At 45.0% G+C, this 17,725-nt stretch overlaps 1 protein-coding gene and 2 long non-coding RNA genes across 5 annotated transcripts; 1 reads left to right on the forward strand and 2 right to left on the reverse strand.

The window, feature by feature from the left end:
- Positions 1-2,807: 2,807 nt before the first annotated feature.
- LOC124695995 (protein BIG GRAIN 1-like) lies at positions 2,808-11,564 on the forward strand. The gene is made up of 2 exons (XM_047228791.1): positions 2,808-3,960; positions 11,379-11,564. The coding sequence occupies exon 1, from the start codon at positions 3,016-3,018 to the stop codon at positions 3,925-3,927; it is 912 nt and encodes a 303-aa protein (XP_047084747.1). The 5' UTR covers positions 2,808-3,015; the 3' UTR covers positions 3,928-3,960; positions 11,379-11,564.
- On the reverse strand, positions 4,645-9,830 carry LOC124695996. 2 transcript variants are annotated; one of them, XR_007000617.1, is made up of 7 exons: positions 9,672-9,830; positions 8,491-8,698; positions 7,030-7,424; positions 6,727-6,878; positions 6,392-6,467; positions 5,444-5,534; positions 4,645-4,987 (listed from the first exon to the last, which is right to left on the reverse strand). It is a non-coding gene; the product is annotated as an uncharacterized LOC124695996 (long non-coding RNA). The 2 variants fall into 2 exon arrangements; XR_007000616.1 differs by having other exon boundaries at positions 6,140-6,467.
- Positions 9,835-10,439, reverse strand: LOC124695997. 2 transcript variants are annotated; one of them, XR_007000620.1, is made up of 4 exons: positions 10,342-10,439; positions 10,114-10,226; positions 9,972-10,022; positions 9,835-9,884 (listed from the first exon to the last, which is right to left on the reverse strand). It is a non-coding gene; the product is annotated as an uncharacterized LOC124695997 (long non-coding RNA). The 2 variants fall into 2 exon arrangements; XR_007000618.1 differs by lacking the exon at positions 9,835-9,884 and having other exon boundaries at positions 9,905-10,022.
- Positions 11,565-17,725: the final 6,161 nt, after the last annotated feature.

Consider the following 17,725-nt stretch of genomic DNA (forward strand, 5'->3'; position numbering starts at 1 on the left):
CTACTGCTGTTGTGTTACTATTGCTATTGCTCTCATATTACTGCTGCTTTCGCATCACCCCTGTGACTAGTGCTTTTCCAGGTGCAGCTGAATTGATAACTCTGTTGTTAAGACTTATAAGTATTCTCCCCTTGTGTCGAAGTAATAAATTTGGGTTTTACTTCCCTCGAAGACTGTTGCGATCCCCTATATTTGAGGGTCATCACCCACCTACCCCGAATTGCCACCGTAACCTCCAAGCAACGACCATCGTGGTTCAACAACCGACATTGTTCCTGCCATGCTCCGGGGCCAATCCGAAGGTGCCGCTAGCCCCCGCCTCTTCTGCCGCCTCCACCACACGATGATGGTCTACTCTTGTCCGGCCGCTAGTCCTCTTCAATCCTGACTCGCCCGACACAACATCGGTGGACGCCGATACCGTTTGTTCGCCTCGCCCACAAGGTGTTTCGGCATTATGACGCAATGGATAGCGACGACGAGATGATGATGAACGAGGAGGCGTGCAGCTCCGAGAGCTCTTCTTCGTCTCCAGTAGCAACTCAATGCGGTTCCTCGGTGTGGTGGTTCGAATGTTGGGAAGGCGAAAAACAAGGACCAACATAGGCTTGCGGGTGCTATGTTTGCCTAGCTTCAAGCACTTTGCCGGCAAAACAACACATACCCCAAAATATTTTCGGTGGCGATTTTAGCTAGGTGAACAAGGAGATGTTCATGGGGATTGTGTTTGCCGCAAGAGAGTATGATGGCTATTTGTGTGAAAGAAAGACTGCATAGGATTTTGGGGCTTCTCATTGTTTCAGAAATGCACGGATGCTATGTAGTATCTTGCGCATGGAGATCCTCACAAGACGACTATCTACGCATGTTTAGGACCAAATGCTTTGACAACATCTACAATTTTGGTTGGACGGTCATCGTAATGTTTGGGCCAGGCTATTTGAGAGCACAAAATGAAGAGGATACAGCTCAAATTCCGGCAATGAAATGTAGCAAGCGGATTTTCTGATATGCTTGGGAGCATTGGCTACATGCATTGAGCTTAGAAGAATTGTCCATTTGGTTCACGAGGGTTATACAAAGGCAATACCGGAGAGTGCAGTTGGCACACTTTCTTTGGCATGGCGGAAACTGACAATGATACGAATATGATGTGGCTCTCTAATGAAATCAATTGTCTATTCCGGCCATCTACTATAAGATCAATGGCCTTACATATAATAAAGGGTAATTTCTAGCCGATGATATCTGTCTAACGTTGTCTACATTTGAGGGGAGAATCCCTGACCCTGCCCTTTACCTGGTTGGAATCTCAAATGCGGTAGGTGATGACCTCCTGTTGGATCATATACAACATGGTCGTTGAGAGCGAGCGGGGAGAATAAATGGTTGATGACCATCCATTTGATCATCAAGGAACTATTGCCCAACTTGATCGGGTATGTGTATAGTTTGTTGCTTTCCTCGTCATGCATCAAGAAATCCGAGAAACACAAGTTCATACTCAACATCAAAATGATCCAGTGGAGCATTTTTGGGCGAGAAGAGGAAACACCGCATGATTGTTGAACATTTTGGATTGAAATTCATTTGAATTCTTGATTGAATAGTTTTATTCAATGTTTGGATTATTGTGTTTTCCTATTTATGTGTTTAAACTATGTAATATTGTTTGAAACTATGCAAGATCTTGCTTTGTCAAAAAAGGAAAATATATTTATCGGGGGAGGGGGGAGGGGAGGGGGCTTATAAGGAGCATTGGTGTTGGTGACACCTCCAATATTGCAACGTTGGCACTCTCTTAGCGGAGGTAACTGACCAAATACACGAATGCGATTTTCAAATAAAATGTAAATTTCAAAGAAGAAGAAGAAGAAGTAGAGCGTAGGTTTATAGCGAAGGGAGAATACTTACTGTTTAAGTTTTATTAACCAATCAGTCTAAATTTAAGCCAAATGCAAGTGGATTGGGATTTTCCGCACGATAAACCCATTTACCGGAGCGGGGTTGAGGATTCCCTTTACCGACCGATAACCACGGTATTTCATTCGGTAAATGAACCGCTATGCCGGAAAAGGGGCATCCACAGCTGAAACCCGCGATGATGTGTTGGTTTTTCATTACTCCCTCCGTCCATAAAAGGATGTCAAAGGTTTATTCAAATTTAGATGTATTCATATGCTGAAAAGTGTGTAGATACATTCGAATTTAGGTAGACTCGCATCTTTTTATTGACACAGGTAGTAAAAAAACTATAGCACGGTCAGAATTTTGAAACGGGGGAAATAGGTAGAAAGGTAAATTACACTTGATAGTTGCACTAGCTTAATTCGGTGGCCAACCCAATTACTGCACATGCTCGCAGAGTGGCAGCACTGCTGCTAGTAAATGGAGCATGTTACTATACTCCGCAGCTGCGTATGGCGCGACGCGGCTGGATCATCAGGAGTTAGTAGATAAAAACCTGGGACGTGCAAAAAGGGAAATTTACTCCTACCCTGAGTAGTGGTGTACAACTACCTACGTACTGACGGTGTTAAGCATGTTAAATATGGTGAATGATGGTGCGTGGCTGGCGGCAGTAATCTCGAGTAACGAACGCTACCCCGTGCCCGCGTGGTTAGGATAAATGAGAGACAAGACATGGACGACAGAGGAGTGGGCCCGTCCCCATCGCCCACCCGCACGCCCAAACCTAGGCTCGTTCCTCCTTGCCACGTCACCACCCGCTTGCCCCTCCTTCTTCATCTTCGGCTATATCTTCCCACCGATCCCTTACCCTCTCACCCTTCTTTCTTTGCTCCCACCTTCCTCATCCTCGCGAGCTCAGTTCTTGAGAGGAACCTTCTCACCGTACACCGACCTCTTCTTCTGTCAAACTTCTCACACCACTGCTAGTGCTAGAGCAGAACAGGGCATTGCTTGGTGGGTTCGGAGCTGCTGTCTGTGAGCTTGGTACGTACCGTGTGTTTTGAGCGCCTGTGTGTTGGAGTAGGTGTTTTCTTTGGCGGAACAATGGAGAGGTGGGGGGAGAAGGGAACGGCTGCCGCCCGGGCGAGGCGGCACGCCGACCAGCCGTCCTTCTCGTCCACGCTGCTCGACGCCATCTACAAGTCCATGGAGGACGACCCGGGCCACGCCAGCTCGGACACCTCCACCAAGAAGAAGCAGCAGGAGGCTCTGCACTACAGCTACTACTACAGGCCCTCCCTGGCGGGCAGCTACCGCGCGCGCGCGCCGGCGCCGGGGCCGCACGCCACGACGTCCAGCTCCTCCGACTGCTCCAGCTACGGCGGCTTCTCCTCCTCCGAGGCCGAGTCCTCCAACCACCGCCGCCTGCGCCCCATCCGCACCACCGCGTCCGCCGGAGGGGCGCCGAACCCGCCAGCGCCGGACCAGAAGAAGCCCAAGAAGCCCGCGGGCGCGTCGTCCATCCGCGCCAAGCTCCGGGACCTGCGCCACAAGCCGGCGTCCCCGGGCGCGCGCCTCGCGGGCTTCCTCAACACCATCTTCGCCGGCAAGCGGTCCGCGCCGCAGACGCCGGCGGCCGCGGCCGAGTACGCGTGCTCCTCCGCGTCCTCCTACTCGCGCTCCTGCCTCAGCAAGACGCCGTCCACGCGGGGCCAGGCGGGCCGGACGGTCCGGTTCGTGGTGGACAGTGACGCCGACGCGGCGCCGGAGCGACGGACGCAGGCGGTGGAGCAGATGCTGCTCCGGCGGATGGAGATGGAGAGCGACGAGGATGACGACGAGGAGGACGAGGAGAGCAGCGACGCCAGCTCCGACCTGTTCGAGCTCGAGAACCTCGCCGCCGTCGCGCCAAGGGGCGGCGCCGGGTACAGCGACGAGCTGCCGGTGTACGAGACCACCCGCGTCGTGCTGAACCGCGGCATTGTTGGCCACGGCCGGAGCGCCAGAGTCGTCTGATCTTGCTGCATGGTCCGGTGGGCTTACTGTAAAACTAGATTTAGATGTGCGCCTTGGCGCACGATCCCGTGAAATCTGCGCCGATTTCCATTTTATATAATGATGATAAAAATCAGGTGGGAGATGACAACACATGTAAATTTGAATTACCCAGTTCACAGCCATTAGCTCGTGAAGTTGGGCATATAATAAGAATTTTGTGGTACAATGGAACCATATGCATACACCTGTAAGGTTTGCATAACATGATCACAATCTGTTTCTCACGAGTACAAAATGCAATGCATTCATATTGAGGAAGTATATGTGAGAGACATTTACAAAACTAACCAGAATTGTTCTTATTTCCTGTAGTAGAAAGACATTCAGTGTGTACATAACTGAAATTGCACTATAGTTGGAGTCTTTGATGACACCACACAAAAATGTTATAGGTAAAAGAAATATAGTACATGAATATAGCAACCAAAGCAGAGTATTGTAAATTAGGTGCAATATATCATAACATGAAACTCAGTCTGATTGACACCGTCTATATCTTACAATTGTATGTAGGCTTTGTCACTGTGACAAAAGTAAAAGCCAGTGAAGAAAGTAGCAAAGTAAAAGCTCAGCGTCAACTAACAATAGGCAAAGCCTACGCTGCATCACAGCTTACCACAGTTTGATGTATGTATCCATCTTCCCCAAGTTTATACTTCTCATCTCGTCCTAACTACTCTGAATACAATGGAGAAACTCCCGATTGATCATATCTCTAGGTCACAAAACATAGCCGTACAAAGGTAAAACGAACACTTGGCAAACTAAATTTCTGCAATGTAATCTTAATCACACTACAATGCAAAATCTTACAGCTCTTTTCCATCTCGAGTAAAAACAGTCAAAAAATAAAGAGGAAAAATGGAGACATCTTCAATGTTGTTTCTATTAGTGACTAAATGGACACTGGGGACACGCAAGAAACTCAACATCAATGACTCTTGTAAATGGTGCGACTGATATTGGCGAACCACACAAGTTCACCGCATCATAAAATCTCTCACCAAGGTTTGACCTCCTGTGTTGTTGTATAAAAAAGACAATGGAGAGCATCAGATAGGACGAACATAGCACTCCATTTGCTTGCATCTATGGATGGCTACTAAACTGGCATCAGTCACAATTTCCAAGCAGTGTAATACAAACCACATGAATTATTCTACTGAGTTTGAACTTTTCATTCAACAAATGGTACGTGTATGGAATTAAAATGACACAAGGTGGCATCATACATAATTATTCATGCTAGCAATTATTACATAGGGTCTACGAACCAAACTGGCATCAGAGACAAGTTTCAAGCAGTATAACACAGTACATACGGTCTTAGCATGCTAATAAATTTAGTGATCACACACAGCAAGGAACAAGACATATAAGTTCATCAACCATATTTGCTTAGGCCAATATAATAGATGTATCATCTGATAGGATAAAGGCACAGAACAATGATAGACATGAGAGAGAAACTTACGTGTTGGCTCATCTTCGGGAGCTGCGGACAAAACAACTGTGGTATCTGATCCTCGACTCATGCAACATGGAACCTATGAAATGGTCGAAACCTGCAGAATATCAGTAGTTCAGAAATAAGTTAATTGATAATGTTGTATTTCTTTCCAGGGAAAAAGGCAGTCACAAAAGAGCAGAATCATAAGAACAGATTTTGTATTTTTTTCATCCAGGATAAATAATAGTAGTAGACAACAGAAGACATGGCCACCAACTAAATAAACATAAAAGAAATAATGTTAATCATTATGACCAGATTTGACAAACCAAACGATTTTTTTATCTAGGCAAGTGACTCTTTGTGCTACGCACGACAGATTTTAAACTAAAGAGCTGCTATCAGCGGAATTAATCATGTTACCACTGCCTACCCAACTTACATGTTAACAATTGCTATTCAAAAGGAAGAGTTCAGTTCTAAAGTTGCTGCTCATTATTCATCCGTTCTTAATATTCGGAACCAATATAATTTCAGTATTTGGCTAACAGTATGATGGGATATGAAAGAGCTTATATTCTAACAGTATAATTTAATAGTATTTGGCTAACAAAGAGCTTATATTGAGAACTCAAGCCCATAAATGCTAAGAAATATAAATGGCTTGCTATTTCTCAAAAGAAATAGAAAATTAAAGTAAGCAAGCCCTAATTTACATACCATCATTGTAGCTGAATGCGTAACAGAGTTTTTGTTAGGTTAGGCCTAAATATCAACATGTAAAAAATGTGCGCGAGCAAGAACAAATAACATGTATTTCTTGGCTCGACATGTTGTGTTGTAACCTAAAAGAAATAAGCAGGAGAATGTCAACAATAGAATACAGAGGCCCACCAGTCTGCAACAGAGTATGTTAAAGGACTAACGTGTATGAAGGAAAGAGAATAATAAATTTCATTATGCAGATCCTACCATGTGGGGTTAAAGCAATGCTTCAGAGGTATAGAGGCAACTGGAAAAACTGAATGTTATTACTGTTGCTTGAATTCTGCAGCACCAAAATCATTATTTAATATGGATAAAATTACATTATAAAAAATATGGATACAATTACTTAGCCAACATAATGTGAACTTCCATCCTACAGTATAAATAGGAGATGCGACTACTAACTTGCTTACGTGACTCTTTCTGAAAAGAAAAAAATGCTACCCCAAAATGTAAGAAAACAAATGACGACCATTTGATAAACACTTTATTGATACAATTGAAAATTTCAAAGCTGCAGCTCAAAAAGGAACCCATACCTTAAGGCGGGAAGAAAGAACGGTGAGGGTTGTATGAATGACCAATTGCCTCATAATTGAACAGACTGTTATCAGTCTGAGTGGTTTGTATCCTGAATGCAGACACCAATTGATTTCTTTGATCTTCAGTCAGAAAGGATGATCTTGGTTTCCTGGAAGATACAATAAAAAATGGCAATCATGATTAAATAGATGCATACCCCTCTATATGGTCTCACCTGACCCAAAATAAACATCGCAAAAAAACAAGGGACAATTGTACGTGAATTAGAGCTATTTTCTCAGGGAAGGGGCAGGGGGTACCTCTGCAAAATTAGCTAGTGTTCCCCATCGATCAAGAAAGAAGAAGACACTTTGAAAAATATGCCGGACTTTTCCGGGCCCAAACATGTTTATTATCCTCTTCGTGCATGTTTCTTTCTTTTCCGTCATCGTGCATCATATTTCCAGGCTTATCTGAACATAAACATTCGTTCTCTCTCCTTAACTTAGCAAGTAAGAGAGGTAGCTCACGCAAATACTGATGTAGCTTGAGACTGCCACATTTTTTGTTTCATATACAAACTCTGAATCACCCCTTTGATGGATTGGACCTCAGACAATAATAGCATAAAATATGTTATGCGCCCCACACGAGTGTCTGTATCTAGATGTACCATCGATTTAAGTATCTGCTAGAGGAGTTCTTCTGGAAACACCTGCTAAGAAGAGTTAAATTAAAATGTTAGTAGATAATGGCAGAAGTGGTAAACTGACAACTATTCACAGATTAGCATTTTAGCAAGGATGGAAAGAAAGCACTACAGTTAACTGTTTAAAGAGTAGAAGAGATACACAGTTTCTAAACTTGGTTGCAGCCCTATTTATTCAGTTAAATTGGAATAAATTCAGAACTGAACATAGGTTCGTTTGAAGATACTGATGTTATAGAGATTATGTGGCAAAGTATCAACAAACTTCCAATAATTGCTCTGGCAATATCAGGCACAGCAGGCACAGAAGGAAAATTCTCCAACGTAATTGGCATCATCACTGGATCCAAGATTCGAAAATAGAATGGTCTCTAAGTGACCACGGCCTTCTATGACAGAATTGCAAGTATGTCCACCCCATGCTACAAAAATCAGTATGATAATCAACCACTACTTGCAGAGTTTGTCCCACGCCAATTCCAATGCAAATGGCATGTGATTCTTCTATTCGACATCTTTCAAACAAAAAGACGGTGAAGGAGGTTATCCCTATCATTTGCATGATAAATCACCTAGAATTACCCGCGGGAAAATGCTCACAGTATACATCCATCAAATGACTTTTCTGGAAGGACCCAACGCCCTAAATCCTATCTATGCTTCCAGCTTCCTCCTAGCCTACAACTCATTTCATCTGGGTGCAGGGAAGGGAAGCTGCAAGTTAAGCAAGCAAATCCTTAGTAAGCGGAAGCTTAAGTTAATAGCACTTAGTAAACCGTTAGTGAAAACCATCTTTCCCTCCTTCTGATCATAGACATTACAAGCAAAAAAAAGGTAGATCACGGATTCCTAATCAGAGAACCGAGCTATAACCAAGTCTTAATGACAAGCTATCCTTCTCATCGAGATACCTATTATCTCCATCATAAATTACCCCTATATACATTGAGATAAAATCTTCAGTGAAGCTATTCCTTAAATGTATTTCTTAATGATGGATCATTGATCCCCAAATCCCTCTGGGACCAAGATTTATACAGAAGGGCATGAGACAGGGAGGCGATCCACTTACATGACTTTGCAATCAACAGTCACATGACTCTTTTTACCTGTGGAGACTTCTATTTTATCATTACAGCGGAGACTTGTGATTTATCATCACATCATCAAGAAACCTTCTATTTTATCATGACATCATCAATAAACCTTCTATTTGGTCATCATAGCATAGACTTCTTTTTTATTCTGCCTTTTCCACTTCTAGGACCCCAATGCATATACTACATTAGAACCAAAAAAAAACAGAGTTTAAAGCACAATTATTTACTAACTCACGAAGATTCAACTGTTATTTAAGACTAAATTAAAAAATGAGAGATATAGGATCTGATCAGAGTATTGTGCTCGGAAACAACTTCATACAAAAAAAAAGTGAAAGGTCCAACAAATAAAGAAGAATCAAAGCTTTCAAGGCTCCTGGGCTACTTATAAAAATAGATACGATGTTTCAAAAATAGATTAGGAAACCAATTCCATAACATGTGATTAGTAATTGAATATGAGATTTCAACAGTAACTTGGATTAGATTCCCTATTTATGGTCCGACCTGCAGAACATGAATCTAAGAATCTCAAACAACACCAAAATCCACATTTGCGTGCTAGCTTTCAAGAAACCTGAATTAGCTTCAAATACATTTTGTTTGTTTGACTACACTGTAAATATTGTCTAGAAACTTTCAAAAAATAAGATACAAATTAGGGAACCATCTATCACGATCTGTGACTATAGTTCAGTAAATAAAATAGTTGTTACGAAACCAGCTCTCACATTGAGAGCTGAAGTTTTAGATATCTAGATATGAGCAATGAAAAAGGAACAAAATTTGATAAGTAAACTCAAGCAAGTAACAGATCATGCTAAGTGCTACCCTAGCAGTACAACTGATGCTGAGATGCAACCACAAGATGAACGAAATTGAATGTAGCAACCATTGGTTCAAAATATGAGGTTTAAAATTTCCATGAGATGCTCTAACTGCTCTGTCCCTGCATATATTTTCAAGCAACGCTATTTCAAAACCCAAATGAGATTCAAATATTATTGTGAACTCACAGAAAAATGTAGATATGAATTAGAGCAACTTTACTTGGAAATTCTAGAGCAACTTAAGGATTCCCACTCAACAAACATATGAAGCCCCTTTGAACGGAAAATTTGCTGAAAAAAAGAAAGAGGTAACAGGGACCCACCTCATATCCTGTGAGCCGCCACCATACTTTGTTTTCCTGAGTGCATTTCTTTATAAGCTACTGGTCTGCAGGATAAAAAGACTAAAAAGTTTAATATCTATGTATCTTGTTTTTCTAGTGTAAGATAAATTAGAATTTTTAATTATCTTGCACACCTCATGGTAGAGTAATTCTGGCCAAATACAATACAAAATAATGGCACTTAAGATGCACCTGAGATAGTAGAGAGGGGAACCAATGAGTGGGACAATCGTAGGACAGAGAATCAAAGGAGAGCAGGGGAGAGAATGTACAGACTACCATTGCACCCTCAGATAAGATGCAAACATCCATCCACCGCCAAAGTAATTTCTGAGAAAATAATTTTATCTCATCAAGGTATTCAAAATAAGGAGGAGTTAGCATTTACAATCCGACATACAATAAATATCAAAATAAATACCTGATTCTTGCAGATCCATGTTCATCGGTTGGCTCCTCTTCAACCTACCTCAGATCCAGGTTATTCCTCTTCCCATCTCCCTCTCTAGCAGGGACAAATCATCCAAACAACAACTGGATGCAACAGGGGAAAAATCAATGAAAAAGTAGAGTGAGGGAGAGAGGGGGTCGCTCAGCCATGACCCCGTTTCTGCTGGAGGGAAGAGGATTGAGAGAGAGATACCCATACCTTGCAGTGATTTGGATTCGCTGCTTCCCTGTACCTATGTATGCTTGTCTCCTCTCTCTCCCACATCAGCCATCGGGCCTATGGCGCCCCGCTGCTACTCGCCCGGAGCAGAACGAATGGGAGGCCCACCCCTACCGCAGCAGTGCAACACATCCGTCTGCAGCCCGGCCTAAGACGATGGTGATGGCGCCGTTCCTCCTGCCTAGATGCTCAGCCCTCCGTGCGGCGACGCGCTGCGATGGCGACGAGGACAGCACGAGGCCGTACTCCCCTGCTTCCTCTGTGCGACCACCGCCGGTGATTCCTCCACCGCTGCTCGTGCACGTCCGCACGAGCGCATCCAATCCATGGCCGCCGCCCCGCCGCGCCGCCCGTTGCCTGCACGCCGGCGGCCCCTGCCGGAGGTCGGCCTCCGCGGAAACGAGCAGCGCTGCACCTTAGCTCGCGCCGGCAGCCCCTTCCAGAGGTCGGCCGGCCACCCATCGCTCGCTCCGGCCTCCGACGAGCGGCGTGGGGGAGGAGATGGCGCGGCATGTGGCGGCTGAGCGAGCTAGCGGCGGGGCTGGGGGCGCGAGGCGACGACGACGGCGGGGCTGAGACGCACGAGGGACGGCAGGGTTGTGGAAGGAGACGAGGAGGCGGCGGGGCTGAGGCGTGCGAGGAGAGAGCAGCCGCCATTGGGAGGATGAGATGTGCACGGGGATTGGGGGAAGTGGGCTAGGGTTCCCTCCGTGGGATGATGCCTTTTATACCCACACCGCTGAAATACCAAAAATACCCCTGCGGGATGGAGATCCACTGTCCGACGCTTATGCACACTGATAGAGATCCCAGTCGCAGTCACTGACGTGCGGGGCCGGTAAAGGTGGGACCCACATGCAGCCGGAGGAGGGTAACAATTGGCCGTTGCATGGGGTTTGCTAGCAGACTCTGAGCCAGGAATCAACGGCTGAGATGCATGGACTGTAAAAATTGGACGGTCCAGAATCGAGGATCGCTGTGAGAGCCCCATGGGGGTGCAACAATCATACCTTTAGATTAGTTAGTGAGATGGGAGTTGGAGTAAGCGATTTCTGTGCTGCGCGCTCTCTCTTTAACCTCTGGTTCTTCTTTTGGAGTTTTCTCCATTTTCAAGTTGCGGTGTTCTTAGATGTAAGTAATTTGTAGCAGGAGTAAATCGGCAATGGTGTTTGTGTTCCTAATGTTATTTTTTCTCGTTGCCATCTGTTGTTATATTAGCAAACAAAGGTACGGAGTACACTAGTTCAGCAATAATTTGAGGCTGTTGAAGTACTTCCCCGCTAGGATTTCTACAACTTTCGAGCTGTGAAACCGTACGAACACATTGCAGCAAACCTTTATTCATCGTGGAGCCCCGAATGCACTTGTCGGAAGCAGCAAAAGAAAATGGAGTAAAGAATTGGATGCAACATGCTCGGATAGGTGTTGGAACAGTTTCCATCTCAACGGCGGCAGGCAAGCAAGCGCGCGCTACCAAATGCAAAGACCACGTACTGCTAGTAGCTACCAGTGCGGTACCAAGTGAATACTGACTGTATTTGCGTGAAATCAATAGGAATACGACACGGCGTACGTGAAAGAAATGAAGAGGGGATTGAAAGGGCATGGATGGATGGATTGGACGGGGCTGCACACGCTTTGTCTGCTGCCCGCCCGCTAACATGCGAATTCCTATGATCATTACCGGAATCATATCCCCGCAGACTACCACCACAAACGTCAGCTCCAGCCAGCACACAAGGTATCCCAGACGATGAGTCAGCTCCGATCAAAGCATGATTCACTTGCCCGGCCGTCATCTCCTGCTAATTTCGGCAAGGAAATCCGGGAACACGGGGCCTCCATCCTGGCTTACCCGTACGGCCTCCACATTGCGAATCATGGCCGGCGGTCCATGACTTGTTACCGAAGCGAGTGATCAAGGACCTACTAGTTCCAAAACCCCACCATATATAGCTCGAGAGAACTCATTATGCTGATACAAGCTACTCCCTCCATCCTCAAATAAGTGCACATCTAGCCTCTAAACTTTGTCCACAAAAGAGTGTACTCCTATCTTCCCAATGCAATTTAATTGTTTCTCTCTCATCGCACGGAAATCAAACGCAATAATATTGAGCACATATTTCTCTTGTTTTCTACATGCACTTAGCTTATTGGAGGTGAAAGAATTAAAGAGGAGAGATGCATGTTCCCAATGTACTTTTCACTCCACCTCATAATTTATCTTGAAAATCCCGCAGGTACACTTATTTGTGGACGGAGGGAGTACTACTTGATGACGGTCAATTGTTTCGGCTACGGGTTCAGCGAGATCGGCTAGGAGTACAAGTATAGCTTATTTTGTGCCGATCTTGATCAATATGTTTTTTTTTGAAACATTGATCAATATGTTAATTAGTCTGGCCATCACCACGCTCTTTCGTTTTCCTAGTTTTCGGTCAACCGAGAATTAGCTAAAACATAGGCCGATTTTAAGTTTCCTAGTTTGAGCCGTAAAAATCGTCATGCGCTCTAACCAGCATGATCAGATCATGGTTTTCACCTTGAAGTAGATCCACTCTACAAACAATGTTTTCAACAATGGAGCCACCCTTCCAGGTACGACCATCGAATGTCAAACCTAGGATTTTCAACTCGGAAAGTAAGACACGAAGCTCTACTCATTGGCAAGAACTATGCGAAGGAAACTACCCCACTTGTCAAGAACAATGCTTCAATATGGCTATCGTTTCACACATGGACCTGAACCGAACCAATGCGCGTAAGCCCAAGGCTTCACACCTAGCGTCGTCTTCGCCCCGTCCATTCCGAACACACATTGGGACAACAGCACCTGAGTCTCGGGGCCATGGTGGCACAATGGATTAGAAGGCGAGAAGCCAAGAGCACCGCAGTGACGACCATACAAGGCGACTTTGCGCGGCATGCCCGAAGTCTTGATCGACTAGGTCAAGTGGCTAGATCTTGGATCGCACCGTCATCGATTAGTAAGGGATAGACGACCAGACAACAAGAGATTCTTAGACGAAGCATCACCAGAGATCACGCCAAACCGGTGGACTAGATGAAGAAAATGTCGTCAAAGCTGAGAGAAACATCATGACGGCAACGACAATGTGCTAGGGTCACCTAAAGATGTAACTTATTGGAGGCACCCCACCGCCACCAACATCCTACTTCGGCGGTGGCAGGGTGGAGTGGTGCCGGAGCAGAGGGGGCCTAGCATGGCGACGCGGGAATGGGGGTGCATCCAGAGTGGCGGGAGGCGGTAAAAGTTAAGTCGGGTGTCGATCACATGGAGTTGCAATTTTTTTTGCCACTGACCGACCAAGAACTAGACGTCGCTCCCTATTAGCTCTTGTTGTTTGAGATGGTACACCTATGTTTTTGAAAGCGTGCCTCAATTGATTACCCCGTCCTTAAGTTTTGTACTGGCTCGATCGTACGCTCTTCTTTATGTCTGTACGAGCGACATGCGCGTACAGGGATTTCATGTACGCCAGTACTGTTGATCCGTGCGACGCCTACCACAAAAGCTCGAAATCAAACCTAGCTGAGTTCGAAATGAAGAACAACACATTAACTGGCCACTGTTCCATAGTATTCGGTCGTATCTGTGCACAAACGCAGGGCCATAATGAATAAAGGGAAAGCAGCAGAACAAAAACATTATTTACGATCCCAGCGAGTAAAGAAAGCTACTGTTAACTGGGAGTACACTTAGTGTTTGAGTAGATTGATGTGATGTGAATGTGATCCAGCAACTTAAGGCGATGAAATCTCCGGGGCCCTCGCCAGCTGATCACCTCGATCAGTTGCTCTCTCCAAGCGTGGTGTCGCAGCAAGCAATCATCCCGATAAAATTATGCGCCGGATCTTACTTTTTATCCTTCCATTGAGATATGAACTAATCTCAACTGAGGAAAAGGCTAATGCGTGCGTAGGATCTGTTATTATTTTAGCTTCTTCTTTGGCCAAATTTCCTTTCACCTTTTCTTCCCGGCTCGAGTGCCGTCAGTCAAAAAGAGGGGTTTAAAGCCTCTTGCGACGTTATGAACTGCGAGTCGAGCGCAACGAGTGTGGTATTATTTTATTTTTTTGCTCGTTCCATCACCTTGATTCCCATACTTTTGGAGCATGGATCTGCAATAACATAGAAATACAAGACGCACTAGTACTTTTTTTTCCCAATCGTGCTACTCTGGTTTACAGCAACGGTCATTTACATGACCCCATTCTTTCCTTTTCTTCCTTCGAGAGGCCGGGAAGAGAGAATTCTGCCGGTGACTGTTCATGAGGGGTGTGGTTGTTAAGCACATGTTGTCTTCTCCAAATAATATGGCTACTACTGTAGTAGGAGTTGTACTCTGGTACAACTTTGCGTGCGGCCGGAAAGGATGACAAAACCCGTAGCCAGTACCCAGTAGCGAGATGGATCTCGGACAAAATCATCTCAGATGTATATGTGATAGGATTGAAATTCATTTTGGACCACCAAACCTAAATTATGCTGGGCCATCTACCTATCGTTGGATGCTCAGGAAATGTACACGCCTAATCAATCAGATTAGGACACAATTGAAGGACCACCAACAGCTAGCCAATGTAGCTACGCGCACGATCGATGACATACAAAACAATCCATACTAGGCTAAATTAAAGTATTTGGCCAACCCTTTTAATTGCATTGGCCTTGTCTTGTGTGTACCTTTTGATGATGCAGAGATTGAACCCCTTAACATTGTTCAGAAAGATGTAAACTGAGCTCCAAATTAACCAGCGTTGGTGGCGTACCCTGCAGATTAAACTGTTTTTTCAACACCGAGTGAAGCTTACTCAGGACTTGATGAGAATAACTCCCGATCACTTGATGCAACCCCATAAAACGTTTCTGAACTCTGAACCGTTTGTTCGATGTGGAGAACTGGTGACTTAATTCAGCCTGGGCACACATAGCTGCTGGCCGATCGTTACAAATCCAAACCATATGTACTCTCTTAACAGTTAGGTTTGGACACACTTGGATAGCTAGCTCCGGCGAAGTTGATTAGGACTCATCTTAACCAATGTGTGGGCTAAATTTGCTTATAGACCACAGCATCATTATAGGTTGGTAAGCATCCAGAAAAGATAAGCCTGCACTGCATCCACACAAACATTCCACTATTAATCTGATCAAATGCACGTACGGCATTGGTAAGGCCTGTCCATGTAGCCTCTATCTAGTCTCCCTCAAAATGGCCAGACTGCCTTGGCTATATGCAGGCTTGTCATGCTATGAATATAGAGGGACAAAGATCTTGAGGGCTGTTGATGAAAGCAACTGAATCGGGCCCCTACACAAAGGCTAGCTATCACTGTATTTTAGCAGTAGACTATATCTCAAAAGAAGCTTAGGCCTCATCTAGACCCTAATTATGTGACAGGTAGGCAGGAGAAAGACAGTTAAATATTGAAAAGATGGGCACTTGGCCGAGAGAACATACTGTATATACATATATGTAGGTGTCTAGGATGAGATATATATAGAGGTTGATGGCGTGATTGATTAAATAGATAATGATAGACAGAGTTTTTACTTGCCCATTAGGAGTTGACCCTTGCTGTTAGCTTCTGTGGGGCTTAATCATGTATGATTAATTAGCTAGCCATGTTAGCTCAAACCTAAGGACACCTTATTTTTATGGGAAAAGGATGCTTGTTTGCTCAAAAGTATAATTAGGCTTACGCATCGTTTTAGCTTTTCTCTACTACAAAAGGATACTGTAGTACTCCGTACTAATACTAGCTTATTCTTTTTTGAGAACACGAAATACTAGCTTGTTCTTTTAAGTTTTATAATTGTGAGCGTGGTGGCCTGAGGTGGGTAGCATCTACTAGCTGGGAATGCGTAGAGCTACAAACCTAGAATGCCTAAGACATATGTTTAATTTATTTATAAAATTCTCCCTGACTAACCCAGATAGTTGTGATGGGATTCGTAGCATAGAAAACAAAAATTTTCCTACCGCAAGACGAATAAAACCAATAGATCTAATCTATGGAACACCCAAGATCTAATCTACAAGATCGAAGGAACGAGATGGAGATGAGACTAACCCTCGAAGATTCCAAAGCCTACGAGATTGATCTCGTTGTTGATGTAGACGATCGTCCCCGGTGCTGCAATCCGGCAGCACTTCCGTACTCGGTCGCGCGTACGGTGTCGATGAAGCTCCTTCCTCTCCCGTTCCGGCGGGCGGCGGAGGTGTGGTAGATCTCCTCCAAAGTCCAGCGGCACGACGGCGTGGTGGTGGAGGTGGAGGAAGAAAACTGCAGGGCTTCGCCTAAGCCGGAGCAGCGTATGGTGGAGGGAGAGGCGGCCAGAGGAAGAGGTAATGGATGGGGGGTTGGGACGGCCACCCCCTCCCCTCTTTATATAGGTGGGGGTCGGCCTAGGGTTTCCCCTAGGGCCCACCTACCCCTTTGGTCGGCCACATGGGGGGGGCAAACTCCTCCCCAAGTTTTCCCCTTTATCTCCTAATTTAAACCATTTATTTTAGGAGATAGATCTTATCTCTAGATTTAAACCATTTAAACTAGAGATAGATCTTATCTCTAAGGGGCCGGCCTAGGCCCACATGTCATGGTGGGTGGGACCCACTATGCCATGTGGCGCCTATGTGGCCTCTCCCGGGGTGGTGGGCCCACTGGTGGCCCTCTAGAACCTTCTAGAAGCTCCGGTCAAAACACCGGACTTTTTCCCGAACCCTGGAAAATGACTTCCCTTATATGAATCTTATTCTCCGGAATATTTCGGACCTCCTCGTGATGTCCTGGATCCCATCCGAGACTCGAACAAAAACTTCGGACTCCAACTCATATTCCGTATCTACTTACGCGACATCGAACCTTAAGCGCGTCACCCTACGGTTCGCGAACTATGCAGACATGGTCGAGACTCCTCTCCGAGCAATAACCAATAGCGGGATCTGGAGATCCATAATGGCTCCCACATATTCAACGATGACTTAGTGATCGATTGAACCATTTACATACGATGCCAATTCCCTTTGTCACACGATATTCTACTTGTCCGAGGTTTGATCATCGGTATCACCATACCTTGTTCAACCTCGTTACCGAGCAAGTACTCTTTACTCGTACCGCGGTATGTCATCTCTCATGATCCAATCATGTGCTTGCAAGCTATTCGGACGACATTCCACCGAGAGGGCCCGGAGTATATCTATCCGTCATCGGGATGGACAAATCCCACTATTGATCCATATGCCTCAACTCACACTTTCCAAATACTTAATCCCATCTTTATAACCACCCATTTACGCAATGGCGTTTGATGTAATCAAAGTACCCTTCC

The sequence above is a fragment of the Lolium rigidum genome, chromosome 3 (assembly GCF_022539505.1).
Source record: "Lolium rigidum isolate FL_2022 chromosome 3, APGP_CSIRO_Lrig_0.1, whole genome shotgun sequence".
NCBI lineage: Eukaryota > Viridiplantae > Streptophyta > Magnoliopsida > Poales > Poaceae > Lolium > Lolium rigidum.

Excerpts from the sequence above, each read along its gene's own strand:
- LOC124695995 (XM_047228791.1), top strand. The coding sequence starts at position 3,016 with ATGGAGAGGTGGGGGGAGAAGGGAACGGCTGCCGCCCGGGCGAGGCGG.